Raw genomic sequence first — 23,511 nt, 5'->3', positions numbered from 1 at the left:
GAGGCACTCCAGGGTAGAGGCAAAGTTCTTCCGGCAGCAGAGCAGCAGGGAGGGCACAATGTTGCTGTAGAGTTCAGCATGCTTCCTGGTTGCTCACTGTGGTGTAATTGGACTTTCCTTAGAGCCAGCTCACAAATAATGACACGGATGCTTTCATAGCTCGGCCTTAGCTCAGTAGCTCTTAAAACTTAAACTAGCCCGTATATTAATCTATGTTCTACCACGCACCTTTTACCTCTTTCCCGTTTTGCGTGCCTGACTTGTTCCACATCTCCACGGCATATCGATTAGCTCTTATTTCCTCTCCCTGACCAAAAGTCCTACCTACACCTCCTGCCTATCTATTGGCGTTCAGCTCTTTATTAAACCAGTCACAGCAATATAATGTTACACAGTGCGCAAATATCCCACAACATTGTGGTATATGTTCTGTTGTTGCTGCTGCAATTGCTCTAATGTTTCTTTAGTATAAAGCAGAAAGTTGAAGAAGTTATCTGTTCACCTCCCTCTCAGCCTGACACCCAGAAACCCCGAAATCTGGGTTTCAAGCCCTAACAGAGTAGAATCCGCAGCATGTCACTCTTGAAGGCGAGTGTAGGTTATACATAGGAAAGAACTATTTGGTGACCAGGGGATGGGTTAGTGGGTTTGGGGGGCTTTTTTCCAAAACACTTTTTTTTTTTGCTTTGATACTCCGACACACCCACACATGCACACACACTCACACGTGCGCACACACACATGCACACACACACACACACACACACGAGGACTAAGTGCTGCCACATGACTGGTTTGGAAAGTGAACCAAAGCAACACGTGTAAGCTTTGTGTTTCAGCCCATGATTCATCATTCTCTTCCTCTCTGACTGATGGAGGGAGAATGTCTTCCTGGACCCGAGTGGTTATAGAACCACCAATGAACAAAGCCCTCTGCTAGCCAAGATGGGCACACAATTTTAATGAATACTAACTCTTTAGTGTGATACACTGCAGGAAGAGGGTTTTCTCAGCTGTCATGGGAACCTGGGGGCATGCCCGCTTTCCCAGTTCTTGCCACTGCAGTAGCCCAGAGGAACCTTTCCCTTAAGATTCCCAGTGGTGACAATACACTGGAGAAAGAGGACTGCCACGAAGACACCAGGAGCAAACAGCCTGGCTAATCCTTACTGCCCAGCTTATCGTTCAGGCTGGCAGCTTACTTACCCTGTGTGAACAAAGGTGGCAGTGTTTAGCGGTTGCGGTTGCTGTGATATGTGAGAGCTACTGCCTCCCCAGCTGGACACTGCTGAGAAGCACTGCGCTCTGGGGTTATGAATGAGGAACATGGCCAGAGGCCAAGACTGCTAACCTGTGGCACCACAGCAAGGTCCAGATGGAAATCTCAGACTATGAGCTGATCTCCCAGAGGTCCAGTCTTTCCTCGCTCACCGGCAAGCAGGATGGTAGTGTTTGAATGTTGAATGACTGGTCACTGGAGATGCCAGCTCTTACAAATGACCCGTCTCTGTGGCTGGGGCTTCCCTCCACATTAGAGACAGACACCGATCACAACAGTCTCCCACCATCATCTCACTCCGGTTGCAGAATGTCTCTGGGTAGTAACGCTTTCTCCCTGTGTGTGGCAAACTAGTCAAGACCCACTTTAATGTTTTTTCACAGTCAGATTCTGAACCACATGGGCCTCTCCAAGGCTAAAACAAAGACCAAGCTAAAACAAATAAAGTATAGGAGCATGCTGACACCGTGGTCACAGTCAGAATGTCACACCAATTTCTTTTAAAAGTGGGTTGAGGCTAGCCCATCTGGCTCAGGGTTAGCTCCTTACATTACCCCTGTACTAGGAGCTTTGGAGGTCTTCCTACACACTTTACACACATACACACACCTGCTTTCCACTGAAAGATGTGCAAGAACATGCTGACCATTGTTGAAAGGCTAAGGGAGAATTTGGGGTTTTATGTTGCAGATATTAAGTCAAAGTGAAGCAAAGCTCTGCCAGGTAGGATGCCAAGAGATGCCCAGGAGGCTGAAGAGGCAAGGTGCCGGCTGGAAATGCTTCGTTATAGGGGTGCCTGAAACACTGACGGCTGAGTAGCAGTCTGTGGGAACGGGAGCCATCGGGATGGTCAGGAAACCGAGGAGGAAAAACTGTCGAATGGCACTCATGATAGCACTGTTTCACCGCCACGTGGATGGCAGTGAGCTGAAGGGGACAGCTGATGATCTTCGCATCTCAATTCTGCCTACCCTCCCAGCAGCTGGCTAGGCAGACATGGATGTGAGTCCTCCGTGAGACCGCATTATGTATATTGTGGTAATATCCCCTCTGAAGACTTGTGGAGTTGGGGCTAAACTTCTCAAATAGAGTCAAATGCTAAGTTAGGTTTTTGAGGGTCTCTGTGGAACTGTTAACACCGATACACAACACTGGGCATTATGAAACTAGTTCGCATCACACAGCTTTTTCCTCTAAAAGCTTCATTTATAAGAGCCGGAGCACCCTAGGGGCACTTTCTTCAAACCTTCCTTTGAGGTTGTAAAAGAAAAGGTCAACCCTATGAATGTGGAGAATCTGTAAGTCACCTGTAGCCATCACGGGCAACCTTGTTCGCTAGGGTTTGGGTATGAACAGTCCGTCGAAAAGGCTTATAGGTTGTAGGCTTAGTCTCCACCTAGTGCATGAAATCACTGTTAAGTCATAAAGGTTCTGACTAACTCAGTGAATACAACCATCGATGCCTTCCTTAGCTGAACGGCAATCCTGGGAGAAGGCAGAAGCTTCTGAAGGTGAGGCCTGGTTGGGTCACTGGAGATATCGTCAGGGGCTGCCCTTAAACTCGTTCCTCTTGCTTTCCGCAGCCATGAGGTAAACAGCTGTGCTACACTGGTCTTTCTGCCCTGATGTTCTGCCTCAACACTGGCAGAGAAATAATGTAGCCAGTGACCATAACAAGCCAATCATGAACTTCTCAAACTATGAATCAAAGTACACTTTTCTTGGGCATTTGGCAGAGGGGCAAAAAGGTTCTCACACAAGTTTGGTGCTGTTTGGCTTAACTATCTCTATGTGTGCTGGAGTTCTGAGTGGGATCTGAAGATAATACATCTTAGACACTGTTGCTGAAATCTGAAGCCTTCCCACATTCTCAAAGCTGGCGGTGTGCCCTATGTAAACATTCTCGATCATCTGTGATGCCACATAGCCGGGCCAGATAAACTTTAGCAGAAAATACGTATAGTGCTAAATCAAGCTAAGTTCAAATACTTAAATATCTATGAATTCAAGATAAGCATCATATTACCCTAAAGTAAGGCTTCATCTTCAGTTCCTTAGACACAATTATAAACGGTAAGTCATGGCCTACAGCTGGCCGCAACAGTTTTCCCGTCAAGCACTCCTTCATTGAGACAGGCAACCCTCCAACTCCGAATCCTGCTGCAGCCTCCCCGGTGCTCAGAGTCAAGCACCAAAATACCTGACACCATTAAGAATTCTTGCACCAACTGTTTCCTTTTCAAAAGTTTTTAACAGCTAAACCCATCTGCCCTATGCATCTCGGCATGTGGTTCTGAAGCACTCAGGAAGCCTTCGAATGAGTAGCTCCTGTTTCAAAGTGGTATTTCCTACTTCCCAACCACACTTACATATTCCTCTGGAATAAACATCAATAAACAATGGCCCAGGGTCCATATCTGGCCCGCTCCTGCTCTTATAAAGGAAGCTTTTAGAGGAAAAAGCTGTGTGATGCGAACTAGTTTCATAATGCCCAGTGTTGTGTATTGGTGTTAACAGTTCCACAGAGACCCTCAAAAACCTAACTTAGCATCTGACTCTATTTGAGAAGTTTAACCCCAACTCCACAAGTCTTCAGAGGGGATATTACCACAATATACATAAGCAAAAAGCTGAATTGCTATCCTACACAGCAGAACAGTCATGCGGTCTCACGGAGGACTCACATCCATGTCTGCCTAGCCAGCTGCTGGGAGGGTAGGCAGAATTGAGATGCGAAGATCATCAGCTGTCCCCTTCAGCTCACTGCCATCCACGTGGCGGTGAAACAGCAGCCACCACTCCGTCTCTAGCTGCCTCTAATGAGGTTGTGTTAACATCCACCACCAGAAGAATTTCAGATGTAATATTTTTATTTCTTTCCATGCCCACAAAAGCCGGAGTGGTTGGTGGCTGGCTTGCATCATTTCTGTGTTGGTTTCAATGTCTCTACCTTCTGAGTCAGAAGAAACACTTACTTCGCACTAGAGTTCAGGGAGCATCTAAGCTTCGGCAACTGACTTATAATGGGTGAGAGTGCGGGCGGAAGGGTCGGTGGCATTGATCCACTTGGGCATCCAGTAATGGGTCAGCCAATCAGCCCGACCTGGGTAGTGGCGCTCAAAGATCTGCCGGTAGTAGTAGCCTTCCTTGGTTTGGGGGGTATTGAAGGGAAACTTCTGGGCTGCCGTGGCCATCATTGCATCATCGACCTATAAGATAAGTTAGGAATGTCACCCATTTGCTCTGCACTTGCTCTGCTACACACACACTAAAGTTAAGGCATACTGTAAGTCAGCAAGACCCTCTACGCCACACAGTAGTTTGAAAAACGCTGAAACGAGCTCTAATAAACAGATGCAGTGAGTGCTTACAAATTCTCATGCATATTTTGTATTTAGAGGCTCAATGTTTGATTTATTTGTACCCAGGGTATCCAGACATATGCAAAAAGGGTCAGTGATAATTACTATGTCACCTCGACTTAAGGATACTAGTTCATTTCCCTTAATCCTTCTGTAATGCGTAGAAGGAGCTCTTGGTAGGAACTGTGAGTCTCCCATAGACACAACTATTCATACTAAATACAAAACAGAGATCCCAGATCTCTGTTAATCTATATTGTTATATTGCTCCAGAAAGTATCTTCAAAGACAGACCTGATGTTCAACATAGTCCTGTAAAATCTTGAACCAGGAGTTCTTGACTGAGGTGATCCCATCACTGAAGGCTTCTTTTGGTCTCCAGAGAATCTCTTTGGGCAGCAGGTTGGAGTCCTCAAACGTCTCTCTCAGGAGATGTTTTTCTATCCCATTCTGACATGAATACAAAAGCAAAGTCAGCGAAGTCACCAGCACAGCCAATGGCGTCTGGGGTTTTTATCCAGGGCTGATTCACTTACTTTTGGAATTCTCATTTCTGGTGGCAGAGACAAGTAATAAGAGGAAAACCGATGATCCAGAAACGGGACTCGCAGTTCAAGACTGGAGGAAAACAGAAAACAAAGCTGGTCGGCAGGGGCCATGTGCATCCCAGCAGCTGCCCTGTACATCCCAGCAGCTGCACCAGGCTGAGCACCGCAGATTACAGAGGCATGTTCCGGCCTCCTAACGGCCACTCTACACAACTGGATGCTTACTAAAGTCTGTACTCATAACACCAGCATTTAGTGGGGAAGCTTCCTGTTGGAAACTATCTCTTTCCTTCTGTGCCTACGGAAAAAATAACTGTTTCTCTGAGAGAAGGAGATTTAAGAATCACGAGTGGCCTCGCCTTGAAGATACGCAAATGTCACATCATGTATAGAGTCCTCGTGACTCTGGTCAGGATATGCAGATATGATTCCCACCTATTCAACTAAATGTGATTAGGTAGAAGAAGCTACATTATTGAACAGGTATTTACTGTGCACAATATGAGTCTTCTATTCCCCAACAAACCCAGTTACACGTGAAAACTCTAGCCAAGAAGAAATGGCTCCAAAGAAATGTATCTTTAGTATACAGTCTTATCAAGCCTCATGCATCTTCATTCCCTGCCCCTCGAGGACACTCTAAAAGGCTCAGAAAGAGCAGCTGCAGCCTTCCCTCTGGGTCAATGGCACGTTACTTTTATGATTTAAGGACACACCCTCAGAAGACCCTTTCTCCCACCCCAATGTTAGTACCCAGGGCAGAGCCCAGCTATTTAGGGACAAGTTTAACTAAAAATCATACTTTTCAGCCAACTGGAAAGAAACAAAAAGTAAGCAACTGATCTCATTCTGAGTTTCTCCCTGTCCCCGTTCACTTTATAACTGGATATAAGGTTACCCGTGGGCAGCAGTAGTGCGGTCAGCTCGGAGAACATCAAACAGGTAGAGCTCCTTCAGCAGTCTCTCACTTTCCTCCTCTGCCTTCTCGGGAGAAGGAGCCTATCAGGGAACGGAAAGGTGAGTGGTTTTGCTTTGACACAGAAGGCCTTTATCTTTCCCTTTTACGTTTAAACAAGATAATCAAGACAGAAAACAAGGTAAGGAAGGGGTAGAGTATATGACTTCAGAGGCCAGCAACGTTTTATAAGACAGATCCGTCCACCTCCAAAGTGCTTAGTGCGGAAATCAACAGCCACAATTCCACGGGAATCAATTAAACAAACAAAAAACAAAAGCAGTTAGGCCTGGTGTTGCATGTCTTTAATCCCATCACAAGAGAAGCAGAGGCAGTGATTTTGAGGACAGTCTGGTCTGCATAGTGAGTTTTAGGACAGTCAGAGCTACATAGTGAGCACAAAACAACAACAAAAATACAAAAATAGACTGATAGATGATAGATAGATAGATAGATAGATAGATAGATAGATAGATAGATAGATAGATAGATGATAGATAGATAGATGATAGATAGATAAAAAAATAAAAGCAATTCTCATGTTTAATTTCAAGAACAAAAAGTATCTGATACTACTGAGACTTCTTTCTCCTAAAAGAAACAGACACCATCAATTCAGACACACACACAAAAATGTTACTCATTACAAAGACAGTATAGAGAACAGTCAAGTGATCCTGGCTTTTCTTAACTCAGCCTGCATGGCCACCGTCTCTCTCCAGAGTGCTCACCTTGTGGAAATATATGTATCCTTGTGTAAGTTCATCTGACCCTTCTCCCGAGAAGATCACCACGCTGTCTGTGTTCTTGTGGATATACTTGGAAATTAAATACATGCCTTAAATGAAAGAGAAATTGGCACTGATGTCAGCGTGTCTTCTAGAAAGCCTCAGTTGGCTTTCAGAAACAACTGCAGGTTGGAGCGGCTTGTTGGACTTAGATAATATAAGCAGCTTCCAAAGTGATTGCATAAATATTTAGGAGGCATTTACACGCAGATGATACAACTTAGGCAATAAAATATGCCTAGAAACCATGGCAATATTTTATAAACAGGTTCTGAAATGATGTTCTTAGAGCAAGATTTTCTACCTCAAAATTTTGCTGAATTGAAGTGCCCAAATCCCTAGCTACCATGGCTTCCTCCTAACATCACTACAGCAAGAGCTAGGGGAGTGCACCACTTTGGATGCAGTTTGTTCTCCCAAGGACTCTGGGTGGTTGTGTGGTACATGGTGAAGTGAGAGGGAGTGGGTGAGGCCTGCTCAGAGCAACCGGGGTACTCAAGAATCTCGCCTCTGAAGGCAGTAAGGCGATTCCCAGAGGAAACCAAATTAGTTCTCCTGAGTAATTGTCTAAACAGAACGCTTTTCTGTTCTTTGGCCTCTGATCTCACTACGATCTCTCTCCTTCATGTTGCCCACCAAAGTGTCATGCTGCGGGGCTTTCAACCTACAAAATACTGAGAAAAAAAAAAACAAATTCATTTTTAAAAAGTTGTTTGCCTGGGGTTATCCATTAGAGTAACAAAAAAATGGACTGACTAACAAAAATGACTTAGTTTTAATTGTTTTATTCTTTTCTATTATCAGTGCTCACTTCCAAATTCCACATTGGACTAAGGCTCTGTGTGGTATTGAACACGCTGGCTCGGCACCCACTTCTCTTCTCGATCCACCACCGTCCCCTCCGATCTCATCTTTATTCTTCTTCCTAACTCTGCCTCCACCCCATGAAAATTCAACCACAGACATGTTACAAATGTGCTTATTTAATTATGTTTCAGAAGGCCAAATCACTGCAGTATTGGTTTACTGTACTCCAAAGTGAGTTTAAAAGTGAACTACTCACTCAGCTAACATTTTAAAGCTCAGTAACACTGAACCTATCTGATGTGTGGCCCCCTTCTAATCTCAGAATGAGTTCGCCAGCTAAAACTAGTATAGCTTACATGACAATAATAACTAATTGGTAAGCTGTATGACAGGGTACTTACAATGCATCCACATAAGAGCTCCTTAAGGAAAATGTTTTACAGTGTAGATCTGTCCCCTATCTTATGCTGGACTGTGGTGGCACACACTTCTAATCCCAGCACTCAGGAGGTAGAGGCAGGTGGATCATGTTGAGTTTGAGGTTAACCTGGCCTACATAGTGACATAGTGACATAGTAAGTTCCAAGACAGCCAAGGCTACACAGAGAAACTCTGTCTCAAAAAAAAAAAAAAAAAATTAAAGCACTGTTCCCTCAATATGGGATTGGTTCTGGGGCCTCTCTTCAGCTACCCAAATCTTCAGATACCTCAGCTTCTTATAAAATGATAGTGTTTGCACATAATCTATACACATATACAGGCACATCTCATTTTACTGCATTTGGCTTTTGTGGTAGTTTGAACGCAATTGGCTGCTATAAGCTCATAGAGAGTGGCGCTATTAGGAGGTGTGGCCTTGCTGGAGGAAGTGTGTCACTGTGGGGGCAGGCTTTGAGGTCTCCTTTGTAAGTCAAGATGCAGGACTCTCAGCTCCTTCTTCAGCATCGCGTGTGCTTGCATGACACCATGTTATGGCATGATGATAATGAACTGAACTTGGAAACTGCAATCCACCTTAATTAAATGTATTTTTGTAGGAGTTGCTGTGGTCACGGTGTCTCTTCACAGCAGGAGAAACCCCAACTAAGACAGCTTTGTGGGGACTCAAGAGGAAGTTCATTTCTTATAAAAGACGCGCTTCAATTTGCTTTGATGAGCAAATTGAACACCACATCATTTTCCCACAGCTTAGATGACCAACAGCAATGAGATAATCCTAAATCAAGGTACTTAGCAGACCACAGTATACTGTAGCCATAGTCTATATGCACAAGCAAACAAAAAGTCACTTCACTGAAGCACTTGCATTATTGCTGAGGTCTGAACCTGCAACACTGCGAAACATTCTTGTACCTTAAACCACCTCTAGATTATGTGCAATACTGGCTACATAAGTGCTAGGTAAACAGCTGCTGCCCTGCACTGCAGACTAACGCCAGCAACAAGTCCACACAGCTGCTGCCCTGCTCAGACTAACGCCAGCAACAGTCTGCACAGCTGCTGCACTGCACTGCAGACTAACGCCAGCAACAGTCTGCACAGCTGCTGCACTGCACTGCAGACTAACGCCAGCAACAGAGTCCACACAGCTTCTGCACTGCACTGCAGACTAACGCCAGCAACAGTCTGCACAGCTGCTGTCCTGCTCTGCACTGCAGACTAATGCCACCAACAAAGTCCCACAGGTCCAGAAATACACAGCATTGCTCTCCGTGTTTTCCGGCTTTGGTTGGCGAAACTCAGCTATACCACCCAAGACACTTTATACAGAGAAAACGGGAGGAAGGCGAGCTAAACTATGTATCCATCCTATAGTGATGCCATAAACGCGAAATGTACAGGAATCCCCCTCCTTCTCAGTCGCTTGGGCGCTGAACCATCAGGTGTGGGCCACTGCATTGCCATGATGGAATGGCTTTGAGGCAGCCATACATAATTCACATGAAATGTGGGACACAAAGTTTAGCATGCAGTGTGTGCTTGGTAAACGTGGACTGTTGTTTGTTTTTATGAAGCAGTCTTTAAGGCTGAGCTAGCCTTGTAATATCAGTGTTCCAAAGACCTGGTTACATTCATTGAAAGCACTTCCTCCAGTTGAAAAGGGCATTCTTACGTGGTCTTTAAAAATATATATTTATAGCTTTAGAGGAATTTTGCTTGTATTCATATTTAGACAATCTTTCTTAAACCAAAATCACTGTAAACTGCCTTCTTTCTCAGTATTAAAGCTCTTCACTACAACAAAACCGCTTACCTACAGATGCTCGAACTGTCGTGATGTCATAGGTTTCCAAGGAAACTGCTTACCTACAGATGCTCGAACTGTCGTGATGTCGTAGGTTTCCAAGGAAAATATGACTTCATCCAGGGCCTGAATGCCCTCTTCGGAATTAAAAAGGACTTCATGATGCTCGCTTCCAATATAATTTGCCACCTAATTGTGAAAAAAAATCCATGCTTTTTAAAGTCCTACTTTTGAAAGTGAAGTAGGTCAGTTCCTCTCAAGGCATCCTGAATTCGCACAGCAAAGAGAGAGAGAGAGAGAGAGCTGGGCAGTGGGCGGTGACAGTGCGGCTTTAATCCCAGCACTCAGGAGGCAGAGAGCAGTGGATCTATGAGTTTGAAGCCAGCCTGGTCTAGAAAGAGAGTTCCAGGACAACCTAGGCTACACAGAGAAATTCTGTCCCAAAAAATCAAAAGTACCCAATGGACAAAAGTCTATCACTTTTGTTCTACTTAAAATAATTACCAGGGTCAGTAGCAGAAACAGAAATAACACTATTGTCTCAGAAAAGGTTTTGCTTAAGTGGTGTGGGTCTCGTCACAACTGACCTTCAGCCTCAGCTCACCAGAGCCACAGAACCTTATTTTAAGGTATCATAAAAACTTCCCTCTGAGACGTCACATGACAGGCCCCACCGTGTGCCGAGCTCTCCCGTCCCACCCCAGGTCTCCCCCCACGTGCCGAGCTCTCACTTCCCATGCCAGGCCCCCCACGTGCCGCGCTCTCCCTTCCCACGTCAGCACCCCCCACGTGCCGAGCTCTCACTTCCCACGCCACCGCCCCCCCCCCCCCCCCCCCGCATGCCGAGCTCTCAGCATTTTCGTCTGACCTTCCACATCAGCACACAAACTCTGAGCTCTCCAGCCCACAGCTCCAAATGCCTTCCACAATCTTCCCAAAACAACGTGCTCAGGTCTGTCACTGCAACACCCCACAATCCTGGTACCAATTTCTACCCTAGGTTGTTCTCTACGGCTGTGATAAAGACCGTGACCAGAAACAACCTGCAGAGGAAAGAGTTTATTTGGCTTACATATTCTGAGTCATAGTCCATTACCAAGGCAAGGACTCAGGGTGGGACTAAGGTGAGGAATCTGGAGCCAGGAGGAGCAGGCAGTGGTCCATGGCCTCTGCTTCAGTGCCTGCCTGCAGGTCTGCCTCACCTTGGATTCCCTCAATGGACTGTGACTCGGCATCCATAAGTCAAACGAGCCCTTTCCTACCCAGGTGGCTTCTGGTCATGACCTTTACCCCAGTTACAGCAGGCAAACTGGGACCCCTTTTGCTTGATTTTGAAGCTAAAAACACGAGTAAGTTCTAACTACACAATAAGCAGGTTGCCATGTACCTTTCTGGCGGCCAGAAGATCGGGGCTGTCTTCCATGCCGATCGCAAAAGTCTGGAGAGGATACTGCACTTGGGCCTCCTTGAGCTGCTTCAGCAGGGAGGCGGCAACCAAGCTGGAATCCAGGCCCCCTGCAGCATGAGAACAGGCTGATGGTTATGTGCCTTCATGAGATCCGACTGGACAAAGGTGATTACACACCTGCTTAGTGTGTGGGGTGGAGTTTAGCTCTCAAGAGCTCCAAGTTTTATAAACTGAAATCAATTTTAGTGAGTGAAGAATATATTACATAAATTGTACTGGTCCCTACAGTGGTAACCGTATCAAAAAGTGGTTTAAAATCAATACACAGGATTATAAGGAAATGTGTACCAACCAGCTCTTACACAAACAAATACAGCCTCTAAACACATCTGTAATAAAGCGAGGGCCAGTTACAAATCATTTCACTTAAATCCCAGCATGACGGTCTGTTTCTTTAACTTGGCCTCACCTGATAAAAGGCAGCCGATCCTCCGGTCCGTCATTAGGCGCTTCCGGATAGCATTGTCAAAAAGGATCCGCAGGTTGCTCTTCACCGTTTCTAACTCGAAACCTAGCAACACAGAAAGGCAATGGGCATCCCCAGAGAAGCTGAGACTGAGCTAGCTGAGGGGAGGCATGCAGTCCCTACACCAGCAGGATGGCCGGCACGGCGGCGATCTCACCACCTCCGAATCAGAGGAAACAGATCTTACAGTCAAGATCTCAGAATCAAAATGATTCAGACAGTGTGAATGGCTCAGGTGCTTTCGGGACATCAGTCACCTGGGAAGAGTTTCTCCACGCTGTCATAGAGGGCGTGCAGTGGTTCATCCGTACAATGATGGTATTTCACCATTTCCACAGATGCAACTTTGCCGTTCGGTTTTAAGTCCAAAACTTCATAGTGTCCAGGAAGGAAGGGTTCCACTTTTAAGAACGGAGTTGTGGAGTGCTTCAACGAAACGAGCCCTACATGTGCAAGCAAAACAGTAAGGCGTGCAACTGAGTGCTTCTCCGCAGCCTTCATGGTTAGCTGATATCCTCTAATTCTCTTCCCCTTTAAACACAAGTATATATCCACTAGGCAAATAAAACAGTGGGAGAGGAAATAATTACCCCAAACCTATCACCTATCTGTCTCCTGAAGCAGTCAGAGTGGCGCGGAGACACAACACAACCTGCATAGACTTGTAATTATTTGGTGCAATAGGAAAGTGACTGAATTCATCTCAGGGTAATTTCTGAATATGGCGTGTGATAAAGATATTCCAGACTTGACTTTTTAACCCATGCTTTCACAGTTGTTTCAGTAACATTTTCTGAGACAATCCTATTCACACTGAGTGGCTCTGCTACCTTCATTTCGTCTTCAGCTTCCACCTCCTTTCCCTACCTGAAATTTCTAATCAAAAAAACCTATTTTTTAGATGCCTATAAAATCTTCGAATGAAACCTTTTAAAGGGAAAGTCTATTTCCTACCAGAAAGCAAACAAGAAGAGATATAAATCTGAGAAACTAGAGAAATCAAAGTGTTAATGCCGTGGGTGTCTCATCAAGTGTTTCCGTCATCACTGAGGCATTTTGAAGAAAAGACCCATGGTTCCCATACCTTTAACAAGAAAAATGACCCTCAGGCGCTCGGAAGCCAGCACCTCCCTCTTAGTAGCTGTCATATAATGTATTGAGAAAGCCACACATAACACGTGTCTTCAGCCAGTTCTCATGCCCAGGCAGCTGCTACCCTGACACCATGATTGGACACAAAAGCCAGTGTTTCGCTGTAAATAGTTAACACCCACTTCACACAGAAACTTGTTAAAATTTACTATGAGTTTCTTAGCCCAGTCTGTGTACACAGAATTTAGAGACCCAATGGAAGCTGGTGTTTTCATCAGCTGGCAGAGCTCAAACAGTGCCCACTCTGCAAAGGAGGCAGACACCGCTGAGTCTTCCACAGAGAACTGTGTTGAGAGCTTTTAGAAGCTGGCAAAGAGATACAGCACTCCAGGTGAGACCATTCAGTCAGTATGCTGCTTCAAAAGAGATGGCCCTAGAGGCTCACGTTTGAATACTTGGTCCCCAGTGGGCAGGACTTTTTGGGAAGGATTGGGAGGTGTGGTCTTGTTAGAGGTATGTCACTAGAGGTGGGCTTCGAGGTTTCAAAAGCCCACATTCTTTCCAGTTAGCTCTCTCTGCCATGTTTATGGATCAAAATGTGAGCCTTTAGCCACTGCCTGCCTGCCTGCATGCTATGCGTCATGATGGCACTCAACCCTCTGAATCTATGACCCCAAAGGAGCTCTTGCCTTGGTCATGGCCTCCCTCTTACCACAGCAATAGAAAGATAATTGAGACAGTCTGGAAAGGACAAAGCTAAGGGTACAGAAAACAAACTTCAGAGAGCCAGCTGCTGGTGAGATTACAGTGCCCTAACAAGGGACCATTAGGGCCAAAAGTCCAAATGTGTAACGTCCTAGCTGACCTGGAACTAGCTCTTGTAGACCAGGCTGGCCTCGAACTCAGAAGCAGGGGTCCATCCTGCTTTGTATTCTCTTTGCTAGGTTTCTCTAGCAGGACTCTAGGTAACTGATGCACAATGCCCTGTGCTGCTTGCTGACAGACCGAACTATAACTAGTGTGCTGACGATCCTTTCACAGACCAAGATCCTATTTTGAACAATGTTAAATCTGAAAGCTAAGTGGCAAAGAATCCAAGAAATGGCAAGGATACATTATAGAAAACTTGCTATCTAGTGGAGACAAAAGATGTTTACCAAATTTGCTGACAGAAAATGCTATGTGTGTTAGCAAAGTACCTGTTGCTGTAAAAATACCCAAGATAAAACATTTTAAAAGGAATATTTATTTTAGCTTAAGTATTTGGGCCACGGTGACCAAGTCCATGATCACTTGGCTCTATCTGTAAACCATGGCAGAACTACTCTGCATGCAGAAGAAACTTGCTCACCTCCTGGTGGCCAGAACAGTCAGGGGCTGCAGAAATACCCGGTCCATAAAGTGCCTGCCAAGCAAGCATGGGGATCCGAGTTCACATCCGCAGTAGCCACACAAAGTCTGGTAGCAGTATTCTGTAAACTCTAACTCCAGTGCAGGGGAGTGCAGGACTGGGCAGACAGGCGAGGTCCTGGAGCCCACTGACTAGCCAGGCTGGCTAAATCAGTGACATCAGTGAGCTCTAAGTACAGTCAAGGACTCTGCCTCAAAAATTAAGATGGAGCCAGGCATGGTGGTGTACACCTTTAATCCCCATACTCAGGGGGCAGAGGCAGGTGGATCTATGCGTTCTAGGTCATCGTGGTCTACATAGTTAGTTCCAGAACAGTCGGGGTTACACAGTGAGACAAAACAAGCAAACAAGAACAATGGCAACAACAAACCCAAAAACATTAAGGTGAAGAGTGGTAGAAGACATAATCGGGTCTGGGCTCTACATGTGCACATGCATGCATGAGCGAGCACGCACACAAACACAAAAGAAAGGAAGGGAGAGAGGAAGAAAGGGAGGGAGGGAGGGAGGGAGGGAGGGAGGGAGGGAGGGAGGGAGGGAGGGAGGGAGGAAGGGAGGGGGGCAGCCATAATAAACTAAATATGGACAGGTCACCCAAAGGAAGTTCTTTGCCAGAGTAGAACTTGGCCATTGATAAATTTAATAAGAGGCCTGAGTCTCAGTAGTTTACCCTGAGGCAATGCCTGGCTTCAGGAGTAACCACAAGCTGAGATCACCCGACCCCCACCCAAGAACAGACCATTCAAAGGAAATGTCTGACATTCCAACCACTGTAGATAGGATCACCTGCCAGTACACAATTACCAGGACACTCCAGGACACCCCTAGACAGATGTCAGCCAATCAGGAGTCCTGAACCTCAGAAATCCCTCACCCCCACCTTTACTACTCTAATAACCCAATTCTAATTGAGCTCAAGGCTCTCGGGATATTCCAATACGATGGATGTACGGAAAGACTGAGTTTGCAAACTTGATTAAAATAAAGGCTCTTTGCTTTTACATATGGGACTCAGTCTCCTTTGTTGGCTTTTGTGGGGACCCCACGGATTTGGGTATAACAGAAGGAAGGAAGGAAGGGAGGGAGGGAGGGAGGGAGGGAGAGAGAGAGAAAGAGAGAGAGAGAGAGAGAGAGAGAGAGAGAGAGAGAGAGAGAGAAAGAGTAGGAGACAGGTGGTCAGGATTTCAAATCCTCTTCACACTGAGTATCCATCTACGTCATTTGTAAAATTTTTCATTGATACCTATAGAATTTTCAATATGATCCAGGAAGAAACAGAAACCCAGAATAATAAAACTCCATGATTACCTTTAGCTTCTGAACACACAGCCAGAAATCCATCTTCAGTCATGGCTTTAAACAAGGGCCTGACTCCATAGGTATCTCTGCCCAGAAACACTTTCTTGTTGGCAGTGTCCAGCAAGATGAATGCAAACACCCCGTCCAGCATGGAGATGGTTTGCTCGATTCCTCCTTTGTCGTAGAGATGCAGGATAACCTCACCATCCACATTGGTCTGATACTCAAATTCAAAACGCTCTTGCAGCTTAGGAAGTGGAGCAAACAAAATGTTAGCGTCCTATGCACCCACTGATAATCCTGACCTGGAATTTCTGTGTTCTATATTCGGTCCATGTGCTTTCATGATTAAAAGGAAACTGTGGCATTATCAAAATCTGCCTTGTCTCAACTCACAGTTCTTTAAATTCTTCAGAACAAAAGCTGAACCCAGGACAATAAAGATTCTGTAAACAGGGTACCGCGGAAAGGCATCAGGGCAGTGACACATGAAGGGGTCCAAGGGCACCATGGTCTCACTGTGGTTACACGCGTACTTTTGCAAACACACAGTCGTCCTTTGCTTCCAGGACCCTAGCCCCCAAACAATAATCTGCAGGTGATTTACTGCCTTTTACCTTGAAGATATACAGGAAAAGGACAAACTAGTTGCTACTTCCTTGTTGCCACTCTTTGCTGCCAAATGAATGACTCCATTACAGTGACACAGTCCAAACCTAAGCTGCTGGTCCCCAGGGGTGAACAGCATCCAGATCTCCCTGGACAGGGACAGACACATGATCATGGGCTTTATCATCAGTTCATACGCCCACAGGAAGGCGATGAAATGCATATCTATGGCCTGAAAATATGCCTCGGGTCTCTCCAGCCCTAACATGTGGTCCTTAGTGTAAAGCAAGCACAGAGCTGTCAAAACACAGGCTTTTGCTGCCGCCTCTACAACACTACCATCTGGCCACTCTTCCCAACTCAGGGACTACCAAGGAAGTCCTAGCTCTTGAAAACCTACCTCTCTGGGTGGAAACACCTTAAGACACTTGCAAATGATTAGTATTTTAGAATTTGAGTATCAGACCACTCTCTTTTCCGATGGTAATTTATTCAAAAAGGAGAAGCAGCTTGATTATCAATTCCCAAGTACTAATTCTAACTCCTATACGCAGCCACATCCTGCCACCTCCCTAGAATCACACTGGAATGGGACTTGTAGGCCCCTGGTCTCTTTGTTGTTTCCTAGACCAGCAGATCCTATTTCATGTTATCAAAACAGGAGGTGAAGACAGAACTTTAATGCTGTATTTCTGAAAATATATAAGATTAAACTTAGACAAGTTTCTAGCAGTCTCCTTAGATATCTAATTTTAAAAAACAGCAGAAAGTCCTTGCAAATACAACTTACAACGTAAACTAATTTTAAAAGAACACATTTTTAAGAAATTAACTTTTAATTTCTTAACAATATTAACAAGCAGCAATGCTCTCAAAAATAAACCAAGATAGGTTTCCTAGCCTCAAACAAACCAAGATATTTCCTAGTCTGACTTCAGACTGGCCTGACTTAATGATACCTGAATCCCTCACACCTCACTCCTTCCCTTCTGACCCTGAACCATCTCCAAGTATTTAGCTTTGTTTACAGCAGGTTTTTATATTTGCTAATTGACTAACGGTGCAGCTAAGAAGCCTAATTTGAAAGTGTTCCTACAAGCAAGCAAACTGGCAAATAAAAACTCTTGTTCAGAAATGAGACCAACCAACAGCTAGGATAGAAACCCTACCTGTGAAGAATAGGCACAGAAATATCAAATTTTACCAAGAAACATTATAACTAAATGCTTAAACCTTGATGGAAATCTGCCCTAAAACATGTGTGCGCGAGAACGCACATGCACAACACACACACACACACACACAAAGTAATAAGGAAAGCAAACCAAAAATAAAAATAAACATTGCTAAATGTAGTCCAGGGACACTTGAGGAAACTTAAACATGAATTGGATATTAGATGTTATAGAGTCTTAAGTTTGCTATTAATGTTAGCTAGGAGAATGTTCTGATTCTTAAGAAACAAATGGTTACATAGTTTAGAGAAAAAGTATTATGATGTATCGTACTAGAATAATTCAGTCTAAAAAGAATGCGCAGGCCTGAAGAGTTAAAATAAATACAGGCAGAGAGTAACAATTATCGGTTTCCACGCACATTCCTCTGAAACAATTCAAGGTTGGGGAAGTGGTTAATGCACTTGCAAATATCGCAAGGGATTATATTTGTGCAAGCTCGTACATCAGATTTCATTTTTTTCCTTATGAGAAACTAGTCAAATAATCCTGGATTGAGAGGTTCATATCATGTCTGGCTTCTGGGATCAATATTTCTATCCCCTCACCCACTCCTGCCCCAAGGCACCAGAGTAGACAGCTGTTTCCGTTTTAATACTGCCAAGTCTTTCTTAACAGACTTCACCGCAGACTTCACCACCTCTGCCACCTTTTGACCATTTGGCCCCTACTAAGTGTGGAACTGCAATAAATGTCTCAGTGGCTGTGTTACATAATGCTACAAATAACATCCCCTCCCAGCTTTTCCATTCTATCCCTCCTTTAAGTCCTTGGTTGCTGCTGCCCTTGGAATGATTCGCCCGCCCCGCTTCTAGGAGTGCCAAATTGTCTTTCTGGCCCCTCCTTTCCCGTACTCATTCATTCTATCCCAGACTGCTTCCCACTCCAGGAATGTCCTCATGTCGTCCCCTCCTGTGTGCAACACTCTTCCCAACTGTGCCCAGTGTCCTCTGCCGATTAGGTCTCAGTTTTAGTCTTGCTTCCTCAGGCAACTGTCCCAATCCAGGCTTCCTGTGAACAGCTCTCACGTGTGCTTCACTCTCCACGTGCTCTTTCAGAAAGTTCACAGCACGTGCAGGGACTGTCTCCTAACAGAGGAAGCTCCACTGCAGTATAGACCCAACCATCCTTTTACTGCTGGACCTCTGTCCCTAACACAGAACATAACACAGCCCTAATAAATATTAAAACCTGAATAGGCATCCCCACTTCTATGTTTTTAAAAATCTAAGTCATTTTAACTTTCTGTGTCAGTGTTGTACATATCTACATGACCAGGGCAAACGAGGGAAGAACACAGAAAGTTAACAAAGCAAGAAGCACGACACAAAATGCCAACGGCATGAGCAGCACGTCTGAGGTTTAATTACAGCCAGGCACCCCCAGCTTCACTCTGCTTACCGCTTTGTGGTTGTAGATTTCGCCGTTGTAACAGAGCCACAGATAAGGGTACTTCCTCACTCGTATGGGCTGCATTCCAAACAGGGGATCAACCACGGCCAACCGGTGAAATCCAAAGCAGCAGTTGGTGTATCCATTGACATTCTCAAAACGAAACGCATCTGGCCCTCTGTGCGCAATCTTCATTGCGCTCAGGCACTGCACGGAGAGGCAGTCGTCGCTGCCGAAGAGAGCCCAAATGCCACACATGCTGCCGGAGAGCCGCAGGCGCTCTGGAGAAAAGCAGGGTTCTCATTAAGTGATCAACTCTTGATTCCAGAAACCTACACCGCTCTCTCCAAAAACTGGACACAATCCATCTTTATCTACAGCAAATTTCCTTTAGGTTGGCCGGCAGATAAGATTGACTTAGTGTGCTTACAGATATTAAAAAATACAGGTGATCTTTATATTCAACCAGATACATAAACTTAGCAGCCAGCCAAAGCCCACATCTCTCCCACCTTAGATTTGGTGGGAGTTACACCCAACAACACCCAGGTCACATTGTGTCTCTGAAGCCCAGGATCGTTCCCAAGATCAGTGGCAGACTTGGCTGGCTCTGAGTTAGGAGGGATCCCAACCTCAGCATTTTCCAGTTGAGAAACTCAAAAAATAACCCAAGATGCGGGAGGTTCTCCATGTCAGGACAGCCTCTTCCGAAGCCTCTACAATTAAATACCCTTGCTTTATCTGCACTTTCTGCAATCAAATAGAAAGGAAATAAATAGCATGTGGTATTAATACATCTCAAGCATGCACAACTTCTAACATCGAAGTGACTTATCTAAATGTGCTGAAGAATTTAAAATTAGCCTGATATCAGATACCCCAACAACCATTGTAAGCTGAGGATACAAAGTATTTGCCTATCAGATACCCCAACAACCATTGTAAGCTGAGGATACAAAGTATTTGCCTATCAGATACCCCAACAACCATTGTAAGCTGAGGATACAAAGTATTTGCCTATCAGATACCCCAACAACCATTGTAAGCTGAGGATACAAAGTATTTGCCATGTCTAGGTGTTGTGGTACATCATCCTAGCACTTGGGGGTCAGGAGTTCGGGGCCATCCTGTGCTACATGAGGTCTAGTTTCAACAACAGAAAAGTTGAGTATCAGAACGTCCTCAATGACAAAAATATTCTCAAATATTTATCTCAAAGCTGCATTGGTTAGTGAGCAAAATAGTCAGGATACATAGAGATGAAGCAACATTAGGGACTGGGCAACTTAGATCCCTGTAGGTCAGGAAGCAAGTATCACTAGCTCAAAATAGTTTAATAAAGAATCTCCAACTAGGAAATAATACCGTATCTACACAGAATGCAACAAATGGCAACATAACCTGGAACAAACACCCTACAGTACACATGCTCACCTCAGCCACTCAGAACAGCCCTTCAGAAATATTCAGTCTATCAAAGCTTTGAAGTACTGAGCAAATCCAGTTCAAAAGATTAAAAAAAAAATGGAATCAAGCAAAGCAACTTGAGGACAAAGTGCAAGTGTGTGCAGTTCCTTCCACAATGCTGTGCTGAGGATGGGTCTGGTTTGGACATCCGGGGGGAAAATCCAGATTTAGGAGCGATGGCTGCTAATATGCAATGTTTGACTCAATGCCAATGAAAAGTGGGTTAATCACACAGCTTTAACCAAGATGTCTCCATCAAATCCCTCCTTTCAGAGAACCCTGTGGAAGAGGAGGCAGAGGGGCCGGGGACACCAGGAGAACAAGGCCCTAAAACACGTGGGCAAAGCTCATGCAAACTCACAGAGATGGAAGCAGCAGCACAGAGCCTATGCACCAGGCCCTGTCCGTACAAATTACAGCTCTCAGTTCAGTGCTTTCACGGGACTCTTAAAGTGTAAATGAGTGGACCTCTGATTCGTGCGCCTTCTCTTGGAACTCGTATTTTCCTGTCGGCTCGTGTTGTCCAACGTCAATATGACGGTTTTTGTTTTATCTTATTATATTTTATCTCATTATTTTTTTGTTATCTCTTAGAAACCTGTTCTTTTCTAGTGAGAGACTGGAAGGGAGTGGATCTAGATGGAAGAAGAGGTGAGGAGGAACTGGGAATAGGAGGGGAAACTGTATTTCAATTATATTGTATGAGAAAAGAATTGATTTTCATTAAAAGGGGGGGAAGCTGGGTGATGGTAGCACGTGTCTTTAATCCCAGCACTTGGGAGGCAGAGGCAGGTGGATCTCTTTGAGTTCAAGGCCAGCCTGGTTTACTGAGAGAATTCCAGGACAGGCTCCAAAGCTACAGAGAAACCCTGTCTCGTACAACAACAAAAATAATAAAAGGAGGAAAAAGAAAGAAAAGTGGGCTTACAGTGGGCTTTGAAAATCAATTGTGATGATCAGGATCATTCAAAGGCTCTTTAATGCGCTGTCTGTTACGACAAACATAAGCCAGGCACTTATAAGTGGAAAGAGAAGTTTAAAATACCTCCCTCCAGCAGGAATAAGGAAATTCAAGCATTTCTTTTGTAACTGGAATCAGTCTTCCATGCAGAGAAAGGCCCTCCTTGTGCCCCATTTTCCTCACTGTCTTCTGTCCCTGTGACTGTCCACATGAGCCGTGTGTGCAATTTTAATACACTAATAAACCCCATTAAAAAGGCAAAAGAAAGCACTGAAATGAATTTTAAACGTACCTTAACACGACATACCTCAAACAAAATAATCAATACAAAATAATCAAAATTAATTATATTTTACACTGCCTTCCCCAAATCACTAAAACCAGGCTTGAGGGATAATTCAGACGTTAAAGGCCAAAGCCCACAACTAAAACATCAATAGTTCTGTTTTCAAAATCATTAAAATCTGATGTATTTCACAGTTAATAACGCATCTCAGTTCAGACTAGCCAGTGTTTAGAGGTCAGTGCATGCAAGTGCCTGTCGTGAGGCTCCATGGCTGGACAGCGCCTTTTCCATGCACTGAACATTTAAAATCTACCTAAACTTCAACAGATCTCCTTATTTGAAGATTTCAATAATTAATCTGTGGACATGCAAGTCTTACTTCTAATTAATATTATAGTACTGGCATCAATCAGCGATAAGAGTTAACTGTTAAGAACTGTAAGCCCCACGGGCCAAGAAAAATAAAGCCTGTCCTTGTATTTAAAAGTTACATCTATCTGAAACCAGGCCTGTGAATAGCTACCCATTATTAGGAAAAAGCAAGCTAATCCCTTTGCCTTTTTCTGCACTTGACCGCCAGTCTCCTTAAACAGATGGCTCCTCGGCCGGTCTTGCACGAATGGAGCTGAAGTGGGGGAGGGAGACAGGCAGCAAGATGGGTGGGAGTTCAGTGAGCCGGATCTAGACAGTCAACCCTAGAGACCCCGGCTCTAGAGTTAGGGAGAGCCTCGATCCTGCGACAACCAGACCCCAGAAGGAGGCTGGGGCGCCCAACCGTGGCTGCTGAAGGATTCCAGCTGGTCCCAGGCAAGGCCCTCGGATTGCCGAAGTTTTTCAGGCTCAGACGTCATACATTAAAACATAATAACATTTTGATGTCCCGACTAAGGCCACCGCTGTGTCCTGTCTGGAGCGGCCCAGCCTCACGAGGCACTTCGCTCTTGTGAGAGCTTTCCTGGCCTGCTCAGTCTCAGGTGCGCAACAATCGCCCCGCGCCAGCCCCGCCCTGGCACCCGCTGCAGCGCAGCATCTGTCCCGCGCGGGGCCCGTGTGTTTAGCACACGCGTGCACGAGCGGACAGAACATCCTCCCGCCTACCGGGCGTGCAGAGCGCACCGCGCCGAGCATCTGGGTCCCGCTTACCTGCGCGCTAGCGGCCAGGGCGAGAGGAGGGGGAGAGGAGGCGGCGCAGCCACAACGGGAGCCGCAAGGACTGCTTCTCACCGTATAACCGCCGGCTTCTGTAACGCGTGCGGGAAGTTTCATCATGTCGCTGGGACCCAACCAGTGCGCAGGGGAGTGGCCCGCATGCTGACGTGCGACGCGAGGCGGGACTGAGGTCACCGCGAAGAGGCACCCTGGGGACCAGAGCTAGGAGACGTTCTGTGTGCTTCTGTTCTGTTAGGTGCTGTGACCTTGTGTGCAGGCTCACCTCAGAGGTCGAGTCCGACGCCTCACCGGTTACATCAGGTTACCTACCCGACCAATTAGAAGCCTCTGTACTTGGGATATTTTAAGGATTCATCATCAGTTGAGTACAGTGTCCCATCGCTCCCGCAGCAGTAGATCTCCGCCTTCTTAATTGTGGTCTCCAGTGCTCTAACAGAGTGTCTAATACGTAGATGTGGATGCATAAATACTTGGTGAAATAATGAGACTGTAATGCAGATAGGAATAGCTGGAAGGACACACGGACACACACACACACACACACACACACACTTTGATTAAATGTATAACGAGGATTCTTTATGCTCTCCCTACAGGCAGGTGAAAATTTCCTCTCGCTATGCAGAGCTGAAGAATGTGGTTGTGGTCTAGTTGTAGACAGCTTTGACCTT

At 45.3% G+C, this 23,511-nt stretch overlaps 1 protein-coding gene across 2 annotated transcripts in view; it reads right to left on the bottom strand.

The window, feature by feature from the left end:
* Positions 1-22,974, bottom strand: part of Asns (asparagine synthetase (glutamine-hydrolyzing)) — a 28,121-nt gene extending 5,147 nt beyond the window's left edge. Inside the window, exons 1-12 of one of the 2 annotated variants that reach the window (XM_057782080.1) lie at positions 22,814-22,974; positions 18,966-19,237; positions 15,730-15,967; positions 12,176-12,361; positions 11,862-11,963; positions 11,372-11,499; positions 10,047-10,173; positions 6,876-6,982; positions 6,088-6,188; positions 5,178-5,259; positions 4,936-5,091; positions 4,255-4,488 (exon numbers count right to left, since the gene is read on the bottom strand). In XM_057782080.1, the coding sequence (XP_057638063.1) occupies positions 4,279-4,488; positions 4,936-5,091; positions 5,178-5,259; positions 6,088-6,188; positions 6,876-6,982; positions 10,047-10,173; positions 11,372-11,499; positions 11,862-11,963; positions 12,176-12,361; positions 15,730-15,967; positions 18,966-19,214 (1,686 nt within the window). In that variant the 5' untranslated portion in view covers positions 19,215-19,237; positions 22,814-22,974 and the 3' untranslated portion in view covers positions 4,255-4,278. Of the gene's footprint in view, positions 1-2,478; positions 4,489-4,935; positions 5,092-5,177; positions 5,260-6,087; positions 6,189-6,875; positions 6,983-10,046; positions 10,174-11,371; positions 11,500-11,861; positions 11,964-12,175; positions 12,362-15,729; positions 15,968-18,965; positions 19,238-22,813 lie in introns of those variants that run through there. The other variant, XM_057782079.1, reaches the window with a different exon arrangement.
* Between the last annotated feature and the right edge of the window lie 537 nt (positions 22,975-23,511).

Source organism: Chionomys nivalis, chromosome 1 (genome assembly GCF_950005125.1).
Source record: "Chionomys nivalis chromosome 1, mChiNiv1.1, whole genome shotgun sequence".
NCBI lineage: Eukaryota > Metazoa > Chordata > Mammalia > Rodentia > Cricetidae > Chionomys > Chionomys nivalis.
The sequence above is the reverse complement of the archived record's forward strand: the minus strand, read 5'-3'. Positions and strand labels throughout refer to the sequence as shown.